Raw genomic sequence first — 22,381 nt, 5'->3', positions numbered from 1 at the left:
CTCGAGGCTTGTGTGTCAATACTATAACATTTACTAATTATGCAGTGATTCCTCCTATTTTTTCTACTTCTACAATGCATCCTTCTACACCTATGGAAATTTCATTGACAAAGGTTGATTGTGGAACTTTGTTAATGTAGTCTAGTTAGATATCTAGGAGCTATCCAAATTATTGGTCATTTACAAGGAAGAGCCTTCACTAGAAAAGATTGATAGTACTTCCAAGTAACTGTTGGAATATTTTTTCCAATTTTGATAGTGAAACAACTATAATGGTTGGCACTTTTTTTGTGCATAAAATGACAAATGAATTAACAATTATAAAATCCAGGTTGAATCGTTGTCTAACATTTTTTTATGTTGTGTCAACGATACGCATATAAGTGGTTTTATAATACCATTTATTATTTTTCAAGTCAAAACGTGAACAATCAAATTGAGATCCTTAGGAAAGTTATGGATTTCCTAGCATCTAAAGTCTAAGCTAGAAGAAGACAATGTTAGGTCCAAGTACTATGTTATTGTTCTTCGTTGCAAAGCATGTGCCAAATTTCGTGGTAGCATTGGAAACATTCTTTGCTTATGAATTGTTGGACAATCTTTATATATTTCCTATTTATGAACATGGTGGCAATCTTGATGATTATGCTTCGTTTAAGAGGTTTGTATCACTATGGATGGATACCAAACAAGTGAATAAGTGATATCCTCACTTTCTAAATGAAATAAAACTTTTGATGGTCTAAAAGCTTTCTAGTGATGAGGATTGATCCAGGGGAATTCCTACAGCCAATCCAATTATATGGTCCCAAAACCTTATAAAAATGTTTTCATGTCGGTGAGCTCATCAAGAGCTTCCTAATGCATATTGAATGGGATTAAATAGGCATTGTATGCAAAATTTATGGCCTATGGAAGTTGAAGACAAACAAGACATAGTGTTGCCACATGGACCAATCACAAGTTGACACATGAACCAATGGTAATCTAAAACATGGACCAATGACACACTAACAAATGAACCAATCTAAGGCTAATAAGTGGATCAATGAGAAAGTAACACTTTGTTGGATGGATATGACATAACAAAATATAATTTAATTCAAAATAATATAAAATATTCCTACCACCTAACATGGGTACATGCCTGACAAAGCTTGAATCAAATCATGACCTAACACAACGTAAAAACAAAAGGTGCCATTAAGTCAAATAAAAGTTTTTAGTATTATAATATTGATACTTAAAGTTTGTGCCAATGGAATACATTATCCCCATGCTTAATGTTGGGGCCAAAGTACATGCCATGAATAAATTATGGGATATATTGTCCTAATGTAATAGAATGAAGAAAGATTTAACAATGCTTTATATGAAAAATAGGTAAGATAGGTTATTTTTAGTGGGAAGTGGCTAAAGAGGGTTGTCATACTAGGGCCATTGTCCTCTATCATGAATGGAATACATTATCCTCATACTTAATGTTTGGGCCAAAGTACATGCCATGAATAAATTATGGGATATATTGTCCCAATGTAATAGAATGAAGAAAGATTTAACAATACTTTATATGAAAAATAGGTAAGATAGGTTATTATTAGTGGGAAGCGGCTAAAGAGGGTTGTCATACTAGCGCCATTGTCCTCTATCATGACGTTAAAAGATTATTTTGCATATTGGAGACCATAATTTAATGTAAAGAAAACATTTTGATGTATTTTTCATCAATTTTTTTTATGGATTTGTTCTACTTTAGAAGCAAACCCAAAGACACAGCTTAACAGGGGTGAACTCAATTAACAAATTTATGAAGCATTGTCTATGTTTTATTGCTTTTCTTCTAATTTTAGTCATTTAAAATGGTTATTTAACTTTATTATCTCATTTTTTTAATTACAAGAAATTTGAGAAGTTTATATAAGAATTCCAATCACTCTAACAAAGCAATTTTAGCACTAATTTCATATTATTATGGTTGTCTTTATTCCTTGTCACAATCTATCATTTGTAAATTTTCAGTCTTGTCTATGTATCTATCCAATAACCCACATGCCCTTTGTTCCTCAACTCATTGCATTCTATACATCCTCTCATGCAGATTATTATGACACATCCAATCTCTTGCACTGTTCTCTGTCAAAAAAATCTCGCCATATTCGAACAAGAAATTCACCCTCTGGGCAAAATTGTTGCCTCGTTAAACTACGCCATAGTAATAATAATAAGAGAATAGATTGTTTAATTGTTGAGTGATGTAACTTTGGAGTGCCTTACACAACCCTCAAATACCAAATATTTTAATAATTAGATTAATTAACTCGTGATTATGTCACTTTATTAGAAAGTCTAAGTGGTTAATACCTGCCAAAGTACTAAAATAACCAAAGTATGTTCAACTCCTAATTATGAATCTTATACTTAACATCTTGCTCACACATCAAAATATCCAGTGGTAATTAAATTAAACAATTCTTTGAGCATGCCAAATGTCACGAAATGTAAATATTTGGAATTTTTTTTCGTTCAGAAAGTTATTTAAAACATGATGGCTAATAGTCTTCTAAAACACTATGTCTAACACGGTTCTCCATTTAAAACTGAAATGACAAATACAGCCACCCATATACATGACTGCATAGAGACCTGTATCATTAAACTCAATGTTACCAGATTTGGAATCGGCAATAAATCGGGGAGGCAAAAGAGTGAAGAGTTTTAATCGGATCGGGAAAAAATCGGGGAAAAATTGGTGAATTCAATAAATAAAGATATACATATATATTGAATTAAAAAGCATTTTTCATTGATATTCAATAAAGCCATGTTCAAACAATGCATAATATCAATAGATGTCCAAAATATCATGACTGAATAAGTATCTCATATATGTTATGAGTCCAAACATGATCCAAAGTACTAAGTCCTGACTCCTAACCAGTGACTACATAGAACCAGAAGCATACTAATCAGTAAATAATCAGTAACTGAAATCTCTTGATTGCCACTGAAATGATACGATAATGGTTTGGTATTGAAATCTGTGACAGAGCACACGCTAAAGCTAACACTGGAGCACACTGCACCCTACGCCTCTATTACACTACGACTCTATTACGTGAAGTAAACTGAAATTGAAATCATGCCTCTATTACCTTCTCGGTGTATGAGTTGTGGGCCTAACCAGTGAGAAGCGAGTTACAGACCGGCGTTTAATTTTTAACCTAACTAAACCATGCAACGAAAAATGAAAAAACCTCTAAAGTTAAAACACTTGCTCGCCGAGTTGAGGGCTGAAAATCCCCTCAATCACCTAAATCACAATTAATCGGTGAGTCGCAAGTCAAACTCGTGTTGAACACGAGTCAAATTCGGTCAACGCGAGTTTGACTCACCCAGAGTTGAATCAAATCGTTTGAGGACAGAGCAGAGTTTGACTCGCGATTAATCGTGAGTGATCGGAGATTCATGTTTCACTAATTAAACTTACATATGTGCACAAGCAGCATAAAGAAGAGAGGGGTTTGCCTTAGAATGTTTGATGCTTCAGTGTTTTCACATAAAACAATCACTTTTACATCTTCCACAAATTATAGTAAGATTTTGCCATGCATTTTAATACCCTTATTTGACTTTATGTTAGAAGAATTTTTTGGCACCTATGCCATTTCTAAGCAATGCATTGAAAATCTCTTGCTCGACTTGACTTTGATATCATACATTGATGAAACACCCTTGTCAAGCAACTCATGTTTTCGATGATGGTTGTTGCATGAAAATAGTATAATATGCTCTCTATGAAAGTTTATTAGTGCTGATTTGCAGCTGAATTTGCACCATTAATTGACTTATCCAGTTTAATATACTTCTCAATATTATTTACTGAGACATACCAGTATATGTTCCAGGTGTGAGCTCTTATTTCTAATAAATACGTTGTGAAATCTAATGTCTGAAATTTTTCCTGACTTGCATTAATCAATGGACAGTGTAAGTCAATATCAAAAGTCCAATTAAGATTGCAGAAGCTAGGAATTTGAATTAGAGTTTAGGGTTCACAATAGCTCTTGATCCAACTTGATATTGTCACTATCCTTAGAGAAGAAGAACAGAGGAATTAAGGGGCAATACCTTCAAATATTCAGAATACATAATCAGCAACTTTAATCCAAAGGGTTCAGGATAAGATATTGCCGGGGACCAGGGACTGTTAAATACAAAATTCTGCAACATGCAAGTACGCTTTATGAAGCTACTTGTCAATAAATAACAAAAATTAGATGAACAGTTATGTGCGATTTGGAAATAAATCAATGAGTTGTCTCGACAACATCAAAAATAATTCTGTTTAAACTTTCTCCCAACACGTGTCTTGAGAACATTTTCTCAACATGCTCCCTCGCATCCCTGCCCATATTTTCTGCCTTTTGTGGATCTTTAAGAAGCATTAACATCGCAGAAGAAAAGTTTTGTGGGGTAGGCTCACACACAAACCCAGTGACATCATGTTTAATGCTCTCTAGAGGACCACCACTGTTGCAAGCAATAACTGGTTTTTGAGCTGCCATGGCTTCGAGGGGAACAATGCCGAAGTGCTCATCCTGCAAAGAAAAGTCCTTAAGCATACTATTTAACAGACTAATTTATTTTAATACAATACAAAAGCAGACATGAAATCTACGAGAAAATTTGAATACTGAAAAGTATAGTAAAACATATATCATGCCCCAAAGAAGTCAGCATTTAAACTTTCGAGTTGAGATAACCAAGTGAAAACAACTTCAATGGACATGTAAAAGAATGCATATTCTGTATATGAGATAGTTAAAAGCCTGTGTAACATTGGTTGAAATGTTCACCTTAGGAGTGTAAACAACACAGAGACACTCTGACAGTAAGGCATCTCTCTGCGCTGTTGAACATGAAGGTAAGAAAACTACTTTATCAGAAACCCCTTCCCTTGATGCTGTGTCTTTCAATTCTTCGAGATACTCTCTGTTTTCTTTCAGACGTTTGTCAAAGCCTCCTGCATTTGAACAGAAAAGGTATCAGAAATTCTAGTCTCGAGAAAAGTTCAGAAAAAGTAATCCTACTTCATTCATATTTCAAGGGCCTTTATATTCATTGCAAACTATACACGATACTCGCAGAGAGAAGTTATATGATACATTCATCAACGTGACATAATCATGACTCATCGGGGAGACATACGTTACACAACCAACATTACATGACCATAAAAAGTATCTCAGCTAATTAATCACTCAAGTCACTTCATTAGATACTTCTAAGCACCAAGTATGATGAATAATAATATGACCGTTATCAAAACATCAACTCTATCCCCTGGTTGTATGGAAAACAAACGCTTGTCCCAAAATGCTACAAACTTAGCTAGACTGAGTATGTTGTAAAAGATGATAAGACCACCTATGAATAGTGCAACCAATCCTCCATTCTATTGTCCACCTAAATGTGATGATATAGAAATTAGCCTAAATTCCGTTTACTTTGGTGCATTTGGACTCGGGAAATAAATATCTGGGTCACTTTTTGACACCAAATGGATCCTGTAAAAAGGATTGGCAGTGGCTCATAGGCAAAACTGAATCAATCATAAATTTCTGGTGCGATAAGTGGCTCTCCAGAGGTGGGAGATTAATCCTGGTTAAGTCTGTAGTTGAAGCCATTATGTTGTTGGCATCTATTGGCTCATATACAAAAAAGGGGTGCTGGAAAGGGTCAGGAGGACTTCTTTCAACTTTTTATGGAAAGAGAAGTCAGAATCAAGAGTTGCCATCTTGTAAAATGGCAGGCCGTAGCACAGCCAAAAGACGGAAGCTGGGGAATCAAATCAATACATCTTTTTCGTACAGCCCTAGCTGCAAAAATCCTTTGGAATCTTATACAATAGGAGAACCTCTGGAAAAGAATTGTGGTACAAAAGTATATTGCCCCAGAAAAACTGTAGGACTGGACCAGGAGGGAAAGGAAACATATTAGGGGTATTTCTAATCATTGGAAAGCCCTGGTATTGGCTTTTCCAATCATTGGTAAGCATCTTGCCTGGTGGGTCGGGAATGATAAACAGGTCAGTGTTGGTGCTGATGCTATCATGGGGTATGACATTTTTCTTCCTGAAGATAGGATTCATTACTTTCATGACAGAGGGATATTTACTTCAGATCAAGTGGATCAGGTGGTGGATGCACATACAACAGATATATGGCAGCAGTGGTGGCAAATCTCCCAAAATTCGGTTCCTGAAGCTGATTTTGCAACCAGCTGGGACAGATACTTGGAGGAACTTAAAAGTTAAGATAGGACATGTCAGGATAAGAGAGTCAGATGATGAATTGGGACAGTCGATTAACAAGATTGGAGGTAAAAATACAACCAAGCTAGGCTATATAGCTCCAAGGTTTGATGCACATCAAGAAAAAAAGAGATGGTATTTAAAGATCTGGAAAGTTAGGATACCTGATAACACTATTGTCCACGTATGGTTGGCCTTCAATAATCGGGTCTTGACCTGGGAACTCCTACAAAAAGGACAAACCCAAGAACCAAAAACCTGTGTATAAGGCAGGAATAGTGATGAATCATGAAACTAATACACATTTCTTTTGTCCTTCCAATGTTCAGTTCTGGGGAAATATCACTCAGTGGTTGCACCTGGATGATTTGTGGAATGGAGACAACATTTATTCTTGTTTACATATCTGGTTACAAATACAGGAGTTGAAGCATTTCAGGTTTGATGATCGATCCCTTTTCTCATTTTTGGGGCATTTGGTCAGCACGCAATGGACTATCATTTGAGGACAGACAGGTACCTACCTTTCAAGTTACTGCGAAGGTAATCTCCTGTTTAGCAATCTGAAAAAAGACTGTAGCCAGAGGGGCAAGGCACATTGGAAAACTTGTGATTCGCAGAACTTCTCCTTGGGGATTTTTTGATGATGTCTGCCAAGGGCAAGAGAACATCTGTGGATTGGGAGGCCAACTATATATTTTAGAAAATTAATTTATCAGGTTTAAGGCAAATATGGGGAGTAGATACGGTAATAGACCAGAATTTATGGCTCTCGGATCCTTAATAATGTTAGCTCTGTCCAGAGAAGTTCAAAGTTTTCAAGTATTTGGTGATTCCCTGTTAGTTATTAAGTGGATGAAAGGCCAGCCCCTGAAGATTCAGATTTAAGGCAATATGGGTAATAGATCCAAGGATAGAGCAGAATTTATGACTCTCAGATCCTTAATGATGTTAGTTCTGTCCAGAGGGCCTTCAAAAAATTTAATTCCCTATTAGTTATTAGGTGGACGCTAGAGGAAGAAATGCTACATAATGTGAATCTTCAGGGGATGGCCTTACAACTGCTGGAAAATTCTACTCAGTTTGACGTAATTACTTTCACACATCTTTAGGGAATGGGACACTGAATCTGATACTGTCCAAACATGGCATTCTTCAGGATCTAGTTCTGTCCAGAGGGCCTTCAAAAAATTTAATTCCCTATTAGTTATTAGGTTGACGCTAGAGGAAGAAATGCTACATAATGTGAATCTTCAGGGGATGGCCTTACAACTGCTGGAAAATTCTACTCAGTTTGATGTAATTACTTTCACACATCTTTAGGGAATGGGACAGTGAATCTGATACTCTGTCCAAACATGGCATTCTTCAGGATCTAGGGTTTTTATGGTCAGGTGAATTATGATGGGGTCTCCTCTGAGACTCAATAGAACTATAACTATCTTTTTATTTACTTCTGCAATGGTACAGGACTCTGTCCTGGTTAAAGAAAGTCATATTTTGTGATGAACAATTGGACGAATGTAATATGTAAGTCTACAGAATAGGAGCTGGTCAGGAGGTTTGTAATGGAACAGATTAAAGATGGCTAGTTGATGGTCCTTTACAGTTTCTTTCTTTGTAATCATAAATATATAAGTCTCTATTCTGTGAGTGTTGCAGGAACCATCCCCCCCCACCATATGCTTCTGACCCTGGAACCATGCTCTGAGTGGGAGTGCTCAAAGAGTGCCCTTGGCAGCATGTTCCCAAAATATGGGAACACACCCCAAACATTATAGGCATGCTCCTTGCCAATTTGAGAGCATAAAGTTCCCAGGTGTTGAAATTTGTAGCTATGGTCGATCTTCATAATATTTATAATATCAAAAAATGAATTGTATTTGCAAAAGAAAATTATATGAAGCATGTTCTTCATGCTTGCAAGAAAAAGATTTATTTTGTATCCAAAAGAAATATATTATAAAGCTCATCAAAGAGCAGGAAAATGAAATTTTTGAATTTCAATTTTACCTCCACAAAGACCATGTCAGCCCACAAAGTGACAAGTTGGCCTGCTTAAGAGACGTGCCCCTTCGCATGGACAAACCACTATAAATAGAGGCAATTCGTCTCCATCAAGGACAGAATTTGCATGATCTTTTTCTGAGGCACAAGTGCGAATTTTCTAAGGCACAAGTGCAAATTTTCTGAGGCACCTGACACCCTGACGCACAGTTCTGAGGTAAAGGGCCAAGACCCTGAGGCACAGATCTGAGGTAGAAGTGTGAGGTTCCTGAGGCATATGTTCTGTGGCACCTTGTGCATGTTCTGAGGCAGATTTGCAGGACACTTTTAGTCTCTCTTAGAGACCTTGTTGCAGAAAACCTTGTGGACAGAACTGTAAGTGTTAATTTTAGATAACAATGGTATGTTCTATGCTTAAGAGCAATTTACTTCAATTTTCTTATTAGCCCAATGTCAATTTCCAGATTAGCAATCACATTAACATGACAGTAAATGCAGATAGAACATAAATAAAACAGTGGAAGACAAGTCAAGACAAAAGGACACAAGATATGGCGCCAGCCAGGGACAAACCCCAATGTGGGGAAACCCTTTAATCAATTCTTCTTATTATTTTTCAAAAGTTCAGCAGAGAGAGAGAGTACAATATGCAATATTCACTTGCCCAATCTAAGTGAAATCTGTCCAAACAAACAGCAGCCACAAAAAGCCCTAACCAGAAATTCAACACTGGTCAAACAGGGCAGAATTCTTCCTCCAAATCAGCGTGGTCAAACCCAGTCAACTCGACCTCCAACAGTCATCTGAATCAGCCCACAACAGTTCTGAAAAACTCAGTCAAACTTGGTCAAAGCAGGTCAATGCTGCAGTCAAACCCTTCTACAGTGAATGCTGATCAAACAGTACGGATTGTCTTGATTTCTGTGCCCAGAAATGCAGCCTGCCCAAACAAATTTTCCCTCACAAAAATGCAGTCAAACAGGTCAAGGCCCAAAACTGAAAATGACCATCTTCTTCTTCGCACGTTTGGATAGGCTGCCCAAAAATCCATACCCAATCATGTGAGGAGAGAGAGATGTGTGAGAAGTTGAGTGATCCAAATGAGAAAGAGACTCCTATTTATATGCAACATTGAAGATAAATAGATGTCATTGTTGGGCTTCTAAGCTTACATTAGTTTGTTGGCAAACCTTGACAATTTGTCCATAAACAAAATAAATTCATAATTCCATTTGTACATGTCAGAATGAGATGATCTTTAGATCAATCCTACACCTCTCGGAAAGAGGAATCCAATAAAAATATCAGCTGCATCATATGAGTTGTCCAAGGTGGAGTTTGGCCCTAGTTGCCAAATTTAACACTCCCTCTCAACTAGGAAGAACTCCACCTGCCAAACCATCTGACAATCAGTACCATCCCTGTCATCCCTGCTCTGCTCTGTTGAACCATGAAGAAATAATGAAGAAGAAATGATCGAGAATGTATCATACCATTCTCCACTGACCCGAAGTCAGTCTCCAATAATCGAGAGTGTATCATACTACTCTCCACTGACCCGAAGTCAGTCTCCATTGATCCCAGATCAATATCAAACATCCTAGCATAGGGAGTACGATAGTACACAATGCGTCCATCGGTAGTATTATGGTCTCTATCCTCATTTCCCTACTCATTGGCTAGATGAGAGGTACTTCCCATGAGTCCCAGACTGCATGGATAGGATGTACCGGCAGGAGAAGATGAACCACTCATCCTACTCATATGCCATAGGAGAAGGTGAACCACTCATCCTATGCATATCTCAACATGGGGTATCACAGGGGAAGGTGAACCACTCACCCTGTACATCACGCACCACTAGGGGAAGGTGAACCACTCACCCTATGGTCGCTCATAGCTCCAAGAAGTACTCCAAGCCCTCCGGAGCTCCCAAAGCTCACATCCATCTCATACAAGACCCTAATAAGAGGGTCTCTCCACGACTCCAAGTCGTTCACGAAAGGTTAAGAATTTGACCTTCCTCGGGGGCTTTTAGGAATGTCTGTGACCTGATCATCAGTCCCAATATGAAGGAGCCTTATTGCTCCCCGTTGTGCCATATCCTGGATAAAGTGGTACCAGATATCAATATGCTTGGAGCAGTCATGAAACACAGGATTCTCAGAAAGACGAATCCCACTTGGTTGTCACAATAGATCACGGTGGTATCCAACACATGTCCAAACAGCTCACTAAAGAGCTTCCTCAACCAAACAACTTCACAAGAGGCCATACTAGCAGCAATGTATTCAGCCTCAGCGGTGCTCAAAGCAACCAATTGTTTCTTCCTGCCCATCTAGGATATCGAAGCAAAACCTAGAGAGAAGCAACATCCAGATGTGCTCTTACGATCCACCACACTGCCAACCAAGTCAGCATCAGAATAACCATGGAGCGTCACATTCCCGACAGTGTATCTCAGTCCATACATGATTGTGCCCCATAGATATCTCAAGAGATTCTTGGCAGCAATCCAGTGTATGTGATGGGACTCGATCATAAACTAACTCAATGTGTTCACTGCAAAACATATGTCCGAACGAGAGTTCACCAAGAACATCAGGGCCCCCACAAGTTGGCAATACTCAGAAGGATTTCCCAAATAGGGCCCAAAATCACTTCCACATAACTTCTTGAAATTAAGTTCCATCAGAATAGTAACGGACTTGCAGTCCACCATCCCAAATCTTTCAAGTAGCTTCACGATGTATTTTCCTTGAGAAAGGAAAATCTCACCTGGCTTTTGCTAGACCTCCAACCCCAGGAAGCAATGCATCAATCCTAGGTCCTTCATCTCGAATTCGGAAGCCAACTCCCTTTTACATTATAGAATAAGAGGGTCGGCACCTGTCAAAAAGAGATCGTCCACATAAAGTACCATGATGAGAGGTCTATCATTCTCAACCTTGAAATAAAGGTTTGTATCAGCTTCACTTCTCGTAAATCCCAGCTTCATCAGATAGTTATCGATCCTCTCATACCAAGCTCGAGGAGCTTGCTTCAACCCATAGAGGGTTTTCTTCAACCTACATACACATGTCTGACGATTTTGAACTTCGAACCCCTCAGGTTGTTCTACATAGACTTCCTCCTTAATTGAACCATCTGATGTAGATTCCATCCTTGCAAAGCAACAAGGGCTATAATCGAATGGATGGTGGTATATCAGGCAACAAGTGCAAATATTTCATTATAGTCCACACCTTCCTTTTGAGAGAAGCCTCGAGAAACAAATCTAGCCTTGAACTTTTCAGCACTTCCATCAGCTCCATGCTTGATCTTGTAGAGCCATTTCGAGGTGACAACAGATTTGTCCTTGGGTCGAGGGACTATATCCCAAACATCATTCTTCATAATCGGCTCATACTCTTCGTTCATAGCATCCTTCCAAACTTGGTGCTTCACAGCTTCTTTGAATGTGCAAGGCTCAGATTGAACAATGGTGCTCATGGAAGTTAAGTACCCTTGGTACCTATTCGGCTTCTTACTTTCACAAAATGTCCCACTAGGTGCAACATGTCTCTCGACATCTTCAAGAGTTTCCTTACGCCATGAGGGTCTCCTTTTTTAGGAGGAGGGCTCATGAGGGGGTGGACCAATGGGATCCATTAGTCCTTCAGCATCAGGCATCGACGCATCCTGCGGTTCTCCCTACTTTCCTGAATCTGCTTCTTTGTCCTTCCTTGGAATAGGAAGGTTACTAATCTTCCCAAGGGCAACATCCTCATCAAAGGTGACATCATGACTTATCTCCACTTCTCTTTGAAGCATCCAATTTGCTTCTCTTCACGTAGCCCACAAATGTTCGTTTCTTCCCAGAAGCATCCAATTTGCTTCTCTTTTCTTTCGGCACACGAAAATATACAGAGCTACCAAAAATTCTAAAGTGAAATACATCAAGTTTCTTAACAGTGAAAACTTCTTCAGGAGATTTGGAGTCCAATGTTTGATGAGGGCATCTATTTTGAATGTACACGGCAATGTTGGCAGCTTCAGCCCATAAGAACTTCGGAAGGCTTTGATCATGAAGCATGGCACGAGTGGCTTCTACGATAGAATGGTTCTTCCTTTCAACAACACCATTTTGCTCAGGAGTATATGCGGTAGTAGTCTCCCTCTTAATGCTAACTTCTCTACAATAGTCATTGAACTCATTTGATTCATATTCGGTCCGATTATCGGTCCTCAATATTTTGATCTTCTTCCAGGTTTGATTTTCAACCAAAGCTTTGAAAGAATGGAACCAATTTATACTTTGTCCTTCTTCGTCAAGAAATATATCCAAGTTTTGCGAGAGAAATCATCCATAAAGATAGCATAATATAAATATCCTCCCAAAGAGTTCATATGCATCATACCAGATAGATCAGAATGAACCAATTGTAATACGTCAGCAGTCTTGCTATCAATGGAGGGGAATGGTACCCTTGTATGCTTTCCTTCGGCACACCCCTAACAAACACCTTCAAGTTCTACTTTGAATTCGGGCATACCTGTCACCATCTTCCTCACATCGGGTAGAGCCTTAAAATGTAGATGGGAAAACCTCCATTGTCATAATTCAGATTGAAGAGATGTGTCGCAAGACATAGCTCCCAATGGACTTCCTCCAACTTGATATAGGCTATCAACCCTAAATCCAAGTGTAAATGCATCTTTGAAAAGAAAATTCCATACACGTACCTTTCCATCAATGAATGCCACCTTGAATCCTTATTGTTGAGATAGATATCAGGTTCTTCTTTAGATCAGGTAGATATAGTACTTCTTGTAGATGAATGGTGTTACCTTGATTTAATTGAAGAGTAACATTCCCAAATCCCTTCACGAGATAGGTGGCAATGTCTCCAAGGATAATTTCCAAATTTGTATCATGTTCAATCAGATTTGAAAGAGCTTCCTTATACCCAGTGAAGTGCCTTGAGGCACCACTATCAATCAACCAATTTCCAAAGGTGTTCGGAGGAGATGCAGTAGATAGGGCAGTTATAAGATAAAACAAAAAATTGCTTAGTATCATTAGATTCATCATACCTGGAGTTTCTTGATCTTTTGGGAGGGCAGCCATTTCCATGTTGAGTAGCGGGAGCATTCCTTTTTCCTCGGTTGTTGAATCTGCCATTCCTTTGATTGTTGTTGCCCCTGAAATTGTTGTTGTTGTGGTTGTCATCATCATGAGGTGTATCACTTCTATTAGGACACTCCCTAGCATAGTGGCCAAACTTGTTGCAAATGAAGCATCTTTCCTTCCTTCCATTCTTGAAACCCAGTCTTCCTTGACATTGCTTCTTTGAACCTGCATTGTTCTTCATTTTAGCATGAGCAGAGAATGTAGTAGGTTCATTCCTATTTGAAGGCATATCTAGTTCCATCATCCTTGTTTCTTCTTGAGAACATCTAGTCAGCAATTCTTCAAAACCTGGAATCATGTCGTTGTTAAGAATAGTAGTGTTAAACACGTGCCATTCATGAGGGAGCCCTCCAAGGGTAATGAGAGTGAGCTCCCTATCAATAATAACTTCTCGAATCAAAAGAAGATCATTTTTTATCTTAGTAATCCTCATGAAGTAGGATTGAATGTCTTCACCTCTTGGAACCCTCATGAAGTAGGATTGAATGTCTTCACCTCTTCATGAGAGTGAGCTCCCTATCAACAATAACTTCTCCAATCAAAAGAAGATCATTTTTTATCTTAGTAATCCTCATGAAGTAGGATTGAATGTGGCCAAACTTGTCGCAAATGAAGCATCTTCCCTTCCTTCCATTCTTGAAACCCAGTCTTCCTTAACATTGCTTCTTTGAGCCTGCATTGTTCTTCATTTTAGCATGAGCAGAGAATGTAGTATTCCTATTTGAAGGCATATCTAGTTCCATCATACTTGTTTCTTCTTGAGAACATCTAGTCAGCAATTCTTCAAAACTTGGAATCATGTCATTGTTAAGAATAGTAGTGTTAAACACGTGCCATTCATGAGGAAGCCCTCCAAGGGCAATGAGAGTGAGCTCCCTATCAACAATAACTTCTCCAATCGAAAGAAGATAATTTTTTATGTTAGTAATCCTCATGAAGTAGGATTCAATGTCTTCACCTCTTCCCTTCTTTATATCCTTCAGCTTGTTTTTGAGAAAGAGAACTTGGTTTGCATTGCTAGCTTTGAACATGCCAACCAACCTATCATATATCTCCTTTGATGTGTTCAAATTGGAGACGTAAGCAACTAAACGCTTATGAATAGAATCCCTGATAATCTTCTTTGCTTTGACTACACCCTTATTGTATTTTGTCTTTAGCAGCAGCCAGTGCATTAGAAGGAAGTTCAAAAATCTTTCCCTACACATAGTCCATAACATCTTGTTCTTCAAAGTCAAATCAAGAGGCATCTTCCATGCATGATAATCAGACTTATCATAAATCTTGTGATCAGATTTGAAGTAGGATGTGCAGGCCATTTACTCTTGTCATTGTCCAACAAATCTCAGTGATGGCTCTTTTCACTCTTGCTTGGGCTTTGTCTTCACCTCAGCTTTGATACCATGTTAGTTTTAGATAACAATGGTATGTTCTATACTTAAGAGCAATTTACTTCAATTTTCTTATTAGCCCAATATCAATTTCCAGATTAGCAATCACATTAACATGACAGTAAATGCAGATAGAACATAAATAAAACAGTAGAAGACAAGCCAAAACAAGAGGACACAAGATATGGTGCCAACCAGGGACAAACCCCAATGTGGGGAAACCCTTTGATCAATTCTTCTTATTATTTTTCAAAAGTTCAGCAGAGAGAGTACAATATGCAATATTCACTTGCCCAATCTAAGTGAAATCTGTCCAAACAAACAGCAGACACAGGAAGCCCTAACCAAAAAGTCAACACTGATCAAACAGGGCAGAGTTCTTCCTCCAAATCAGCTCGGTCAAACCCAATCAACTCAGCCTCCAACGGTCATATGAATCAGCCCAAAACAATTTTGAAAAACTCAGTCAAAATGTAGGAATTTACAAGGTAAGTTCCTTAGATAGAACACCAAAGGACACCGCTCACAAACAGATCACAGATCAGTACCCCAGTGTTCTTGATGTGGTTAAAACCCTCAAAGAGAGAAACAGTCCACGGCCTAAGCCAACGTGGCCACTTCAAGCAATATATTAATGTAAAAAAAAAGAAAATTTACGTAAGCTTCTCTCATGAACCGTCGCCTAACAAAAGACCCTCCATTGCTCTTTAAATAGAGATCATAGACCAATCAGGTGTTAAGCCACTGATCAAGTGTCGGTAATACCAAGGAGAGAATGAATCGTCGGATCACTTCATGTCTAGAACATATCGTGACCGTCGAATTGTAGTTTACAAAAAGTACATACTAAAAAAACACACTTTATCTAACTATACATTAGACCAGGTTATACTTAATTATTTCCTGTGTTGGAATATCCTAACATCCCCCCCTAAGAACAACTTGGGATAGGATTGAAATATGTACAAAGATGACACAATAGGAGAAGGAAGGAGGCATTAGAGCCTATCCCCCCTTAGTGACAACTTCCTGAACTCCAACCATAAATTGAAGTTTAGTAAACTTTGCCTCTGTGAGAGCCTTTGTAAAGATGTGTGCAACTTGATCATCAGTTGAACAATATTGCACTTCAAGAACATGGTCATGAATGAGCTTTCCGATGAAGTGCATGTGTAGTTCAATGTGTTTGTTGCGTTGATGTTGGACTAGATCTTTGCATAGTTGAATGGCACGTTGATTATCACACCAAAGTGTAGTCGGATGTTGCTACTGAAAACCAAACTCTGACAGGATCTGATGAAGCCACAAGGCTCCCTTACTAGCTTCAATGGCGCCATGATAATCTGATTCTGCTGAAGAAAGAGAAATGGCATGTTGTTTCTTGCAAGCCCATGCAATAGGTCCAGAACCAAGAGTGAAGACATAACCTGCAGTAGACTTTCGATCATCAGGATCACTAGCCCAATCAAAATCAGTGAAACCAACCAAAAGAGGAGATGCTTCTGCACTGTAATGAATCCCAAATTGAACTGTACCTCGAACATAATGAAGTATTCTTTTAGTTGTTTTCCAATGACTTTCATGTGGGTTTTGCATAAACCAAGCAACAAGGCCAACAGCAAAGGAAAGGTCAGGACAGGTATGCGTCAGATACAAAAATTTTCCAACAAGCTGACGGTATAGGGTACCATTAACTTCAGGGGAAGTACAAGTGATTGAGAGTTTGGCTCCAGACTGAAAGGGAGAAGGGGTTGGCTTACAGTCTTCCATGTAAAAGTGGTGTAGAAGATCACATGCATACTTAGACTGGGAAAGGGAAATACTTTCTTTGGATTGCAAGACTTGAAGACCAAGAAAATAATCCAAGTGTCCTAAGTCTGTCATTTCAAACTGCTTTTTAAGGTTGGACTTCACATGGTTTATAAGGTTGGGATCACTACTAGTAAGGATAAGAACATCAACATAAAGAACAAGAATTATAAGAGACTTACCCACTTTCTTGGTGTAGACAATATTGTCAAAATGACACCTAGAAAAGCCAGTATCTAAAAGAAAGCCATCCATTTTGGCATACCAAGCCCGAGGGGCTTGCTTGAGACCATAAAGGGATTTCTTAAGCCAACATACAAGGATGGAATCTGTTTGTATAAAGCTAGGAGGTTGTTCCATATATATTTCTTCATGCAAATCCCCATGCAAGAAGGCATGTTTAACATCCATCTGATGGACTTCCCATTTGAAAGAGGCAGCAAGGGAAAGAACAAGGCAGATAGAGTTCATTTTGGCAATAGGAGAGAAGGTTTCAGTATAATCAATGCCTTCAACTTGTGAAAAAACCTTAGAAACAAGATGAGATTTATGTTTATCAACTTTTCCATCTGGTCCAAACTTGGTTGTGTAAACCCATTTGCATCTAACAAGTTTTCATCCCTTTGGAAGAGGAACAAGGTCCCATGTATCATTTGCCAAAAATGAACAATATTCTTCATTCATAGTTGCGACCCAATCTATATGGCCTGAAGCTTCTGCAAAGGTGTCAGGATCATAATTCGCTAAAGCTTGAGCCAGTAAAGAAGAGGCTCTATCGAACTGAGAACGTGTACGACGTTGATCTGTAGGATCACCTACAAGAGCACTTGTTGCATCCTGAGTAGCGCAGACCCATTTTGGAAGTTGAGGAGCTAAAGGAGGATCCCGAGAAGGTGGGGGAGGATTATCATCATCTGAAGAAGGAATATTTTCAGAAGTAGAAGGGATAGAGAGAGGTGGCACATCCGCTGAACTAGGCTTGTATGCCGATATATTTTCAGCAAACTTTACATTTCTTCTAATGATAACATTTTTGGATTTAGGTTAAAGAAGTCTATATTCGACATCTTCAGAATATCCAACAAAAATACATTTTTCACTCTTAGGTTCTGTTGACGGTGCTGGACCCGCCAACATTCGAGGGATCGGCCCAGTATGAAGTCCCAACTAGACCTCACACTGTTTGGTGTGGGAGTCCCATCCGGTATGATGGCTTGGTTGCCATTATCTTAAGGATTTGCCTCAACTCTTGCTTGTCAGCATAGGAGAGTGGTTAGATTTGTCTTCGAGAAGTGAGGTTCGCGTGCCTGGTGAGTGTAAGTGTACTTATGTCAATGGCTCTTTCACAGTGAGGGGAAGAAGGTGAAGGTGAGTTCCAAGTTGAAAGGGATCAATCCCAACTCGGCTAGGAACACACAACACAAAGGACATACACAGCTTCCGGCGGAAAAGTCCACTCGAATGCGGCAGTCACAACATACAAGGTAAGATAACACGTACAACACTCACGGATTAGTCCGAACAAGTGCAACAGTTCTTACAGCAAGGTTCAAGTGAAAGGTCTATCTGACATCCGTCAGAGCAATCGACACAGACGAGACAACATTAGCAGCATATATAGCACATTTCCATTAATATATTATGCATTACAACAAATGAATCAGTTCAGATGTAGAACACAGGTTAAAGCAACATAGATTACAAGTGTTAAAGATCGGTCTTACAACAAATACAATACATGCGTGAAAAAGTGTTGGCCTGTTGAAAGGCTTCTGAATTAAGCGAAATTTCTAAGACACATCATTACACCATACATCACTAACCCCGTCAGCGGGGCGTTGGAGCCACTACTTACTCCTCAAAGAAAAGATTACAGACTCTCTTGGCTATGTGGGAGGAGCTGAGGTGAAAAGTCCTTTCATGTACAAATGAGGGGGGTATTTATAGCCAAGGGTGAAACTGACCCTTGTGGTTGTTCAACTACCCTCATGACCGTTCGAATTCCATGAATTTTTGACTTACATGACTCTATGTTCAACAAGTGGGTCTCTTGGACTTCCACGTTACATCACATTGATTGACAACAAGCCCATAGTGGAGATGTGGGCAACATGACTCATGACTTGACTCGACATGACTTGACATGACAATGCTGGTACATTCGTGTTGTTGTTGGAGTGCATGTCGAGCTACAGTGTTGCTGAGTGATGGATGTCTTCATGGTGTATCATAGCTTCACCTCTGCATGGCGAAGTGCGCAGTCTTCGATGGTCCTTGGTTCGCTTGATGAAGCTTTAGCATGTTGTTCCTTGCTTTCATGCTGGAAGGCTTGACAGGCTCACTTGTTCATGAAGGTGCATGTTCGTCACGTTCGTCTGCTTCACATGCTTCACATGCTTCATTCGTTTGTCCGTTGATGAACTTGTCCATCTGCATGTGCTCCCTTCGTTCATCCCGTTCGTTGTCTTGACATGTTTGTTGGTGTACCTGTACCTACAATCATTCATGACAAGACAACATCAAATCCAAAACCTCCTAGTCTACCATGACACATGATCATTCAGATGCAGGTGACCGGGAGAGGCAATAAGGCTGTGATGCGGGATGATGGCTTCGGGCAACTGCTAATGAAAACAGCGCAAGAGTCACTGAGAGATGGAGACAGACAATTTGAGTCGACAGTCACTGTCTGCAAGGTCTGGCTCGGCTGAGAAGCAAAATTGCACAAATTTTGGGAGTGACAATCCAGGTTGCAGGAGGGCAAGGCAGGCATGCTCTGTGCATTTTCCGGAATGAATAGTCAGCAGGGGTTGGACAGCCAGATTTGCACAATTTTCCAAAGGAACGGATCGGGCTGCATGAAGGGTTAGCAGGCAGGGACTGCACAATTTTTCTGGGTAATTGCCCAAGAGACTAGTAGCCAGAACTGCACAATTCCCAGAGGGAACTGCCAGTTGGTTGCTGGGGTCACTGGCAGCCAGAACTACGCAATTCCCAGAGGGAACTGCCAGTTGGTTGTTGGGGTCACTAGCAGCCAAAACTGCGCAATTCACAGAGGGAACTGCCAGTCGATTGTTGGGTCACTGTCAGCCAAAATAGCGCAATTCCCAGAGGGAACTGGCAGTTGGCTGCTCAGTCACTGACAGCGGAAACTGCGCAATTCCTGGAGGGAACAGGCAGTCTGCTACTAGGAGCTGTTGGCTGGGAAAACAACACTAAGGCCGGGAGGCAGGCTTGCTGATCATCTCTGCGCAATTTCTAAGATGAGCTGACTGATGGGCAGTGGAAGGCATGGTCATGAGCACTGCGCAATTTATGAGATGAACAGTGAGTCGACTGTCCGAATGACTGACTGGGAAACTACGCAATTTTCTGAAGGAGAAAGGGACGGGCAATTAGTGTATGTCCAACCTGTCTACGCAATTTCCTCAGTCAGTTGAACAGGTGAGGTCAATGGCCTCTATGCAAATTTTGAGGGGAGTCAGTCCCTGGGTGACTGTTTGGGTCCAATTGTCCGAGTGGCCAGCATGAGTTGCTTGCGGTCAGCGTAGCTTGAAAGGACTAGCTTGGTGCTTCTGTGTTGTTCTGGTTGACAATCGATCGAGTCGAAATTAGGGTGATGGTCCGACTGTCAGTGAGGAGTCTAGTCGTCAGAACTTCAACAAAAATGACCAAGTCTGTGAACAGTCGAAAGATGCATAGGTGATCATAAGAACACACACTTGCATGACAGTCGACGAAACGAAAGTAGGGTGATGGTCCGACTGTCAGTGAGGAGTCTGGTCGTCAGAACTTCAACAAAAATGATTAAGTCTGTGAACAGTCGCAAGATGCATAGGTGATCATACGAACACACACTGGCATGACTTGACGACGAAACGACCAAACCATCCAGATACACATGTTCAACATGACTGACCGACAGTGCAAGCGACAAATGCGACACTCATGATTGATCGTTCATGATCAAGACGATGCTTGCGCGACAGTGAATGTGACTCTGTGTGTGAGTGCAACAAATGCTTTCATAGCGAACACACAAAGTACACATGAAGCGAAGACTTTGAGCACAGCCAGAACATGGTCGCAAGCATGACTTAGACACCAACATGCAGAAACTTGAATGAAATGAACAAGCAAGGCGAATGCGAGGACTCACACGAGCTCACGGAGTGAACCTAAGTGAGTGCAGTCATCAAGTGAAACTCTCAAGGGAGGCTCTGAAATTGGGTGCAGGCCAAAATTTTGGAGGGTGGTTGTAGTCACTACAACAGGTTCTAAGGCTTTATGTTTCTCATCTAGAATATGGGCCCATGTTTCACTTCTAAAAACACGAAAGTAACTTACATCTAGTTTAATTCAGTGTTTTTAAACCCGGCCAGCTCGGAACCGACTCAGCTGAGTTGGTCCGAGTCAGTCAAAAAAATTCCAACTCAGCCATTGAACCGGTTCAGTCGGCCGGGTTAATACCGAGCCAGCAGCCAGCTCGGCCGAGTCTGTATCAACCAGGCCGGGTCACAGACAGCGGCCAGTGAACCCCAAAAAACGGATTTTTTTTTATTTTTTTATAATTTTTCTGAGTGTGGGGGACTCCAAATGGGTTTATTAATTGGTTTGTTGGTCTTTGGGGTCCATTCCCCTCTCCCAAACCCTATTTAACCCACTCAACCCCTCTCATTCTCTGACAGCATTCTCATGCATTTGAGTGAGAATTTCAGTGAGAGTTTGTGAGGAGTTGTTGAGTTTGTTTTTGGAGCAGCAGTGAGGAGTCTTGGGCAAGCATTTTAGCTGGAGTGAGGAGCTTCTTGGGCAGCCATTTGGAGCCGCATTAAGGAGTTGGTTCCTTGGAGCAAGTGTGAGGAGGCAATTTGTGCCTAGAGGTGCATATCTAGAAATCCTAAAGAGTGTCTTTTGTGAAAGAAATGAACATTGAATCAATGTGTTTTTTTTTTTCTTCATATTGTTTGCTTTCATTTCCAAGTCAAAAAATGGCACCTACAGTGAAAGATGTTGCTTGGGCATATGTTGAAATGGTTGAAAGTCAAATGCATTGCAAATTTTGCCATAGGAAAATTAAGGAAGGTCCTGGAGCATTAATAGGTTGAAACAACACTTGGCGGGGATTAGAGGCCAAATTACTCCATGTACCTCACCAGAAATTGGGGAGATTAGGAAGGAATTGTTAGCCAGCTTTGAGAAGTTTAAAGAAGATAAGGCTAGGCAAAAAGAGTTAGGCTGAAATTGGGAGGAAGAGGGATATACAAAAAATGATGGCTATCAACCCCCATTATGATTTTGAGGGTTCTTCCTCTATCCCTCGTACTGATGCATCCAACCCCTTCCGATATGTTCCTCCCTCTTTTGATTCTATTCAAGAAAAGGGAAAGGGTAGAATGAAAAAGGGTGATATGAATATCAAAAGTTATTTCACTCCCTCCTCTCCATCAGATGCACATGGTCCTCAAGCTACTAAAAGTCAAATGCAACTCACTTTAGATGACCATTGGAAGAAAGAATTGAGATTACATAGCTAGATGGTGGTATGATGTTGATATCCCCTTCAATGCTTCCCATTCACCATATTATGAGCTTATGTTTGATGCCATACATGTTGTTGGAAAAGGATTCAAAGGCCCTACTATGCATGAGCTAAGGGGGTATCATTTGCAGAAAGAAATTTCATCCATT

At 40.0% G+C, this 22,381-nt stretch overlaps 1 protein-coding gene across 5 annotated transcripts in view; it reads right to left on the bottom strand.

The window, feature by feature from the left end:
- Nucleotides 1–3,992: 3,992 nt before the first annotated feature.
- LOC149238916 (UDP-Glycosyltransferase superfamily protein) overlaps nt 3,993–22,381 on the bottom strand; it is a 184,865-nt gene continuing 166,476 nt past the window's right edge. For all 5 annotated transcript variants that reach the window (XM_089373233.1, XM_089373237.1, XM_089373234.1 and 2 more), the window contains exons 8-9: nt 4,857–5,023; nt 3,993–4,598 (exon numbers count right to left, since the gene is read on the bottom strand). In XM_089373233.1, the coding sequence (XP_089229359.1) occupies nt 4,308–4,598; nt 4,857–5,023 (458 nt within the window). In that variant the 3' untranslated portion in view covers nt 3,993–4,307. The remainder of the gene's footprint in view (nt 4,599–4,856; nt 5,024–22,381) is intronic.

Source organism: Pinus tabuliformis, chromosome 8 (genome assembly GCF_031772625.1).
Source record: "Pinus tabuliformis cultivar Carrire ecotype Pingquan chromosome 8, CPIR1, whole genome shotgun sequence".
Lineage (NCBI taxonomy): Eukaryota > Viridiplantae > Streptophyta > Pinopsida > Pinales > Pinaceae > Pinus > Pinus tabuliformis.
The sequence above is the reverse complement of the archived record's forward strand: the minus strand, read 5'-3'. Positions and strand labels throughout refer to the sequence as shown.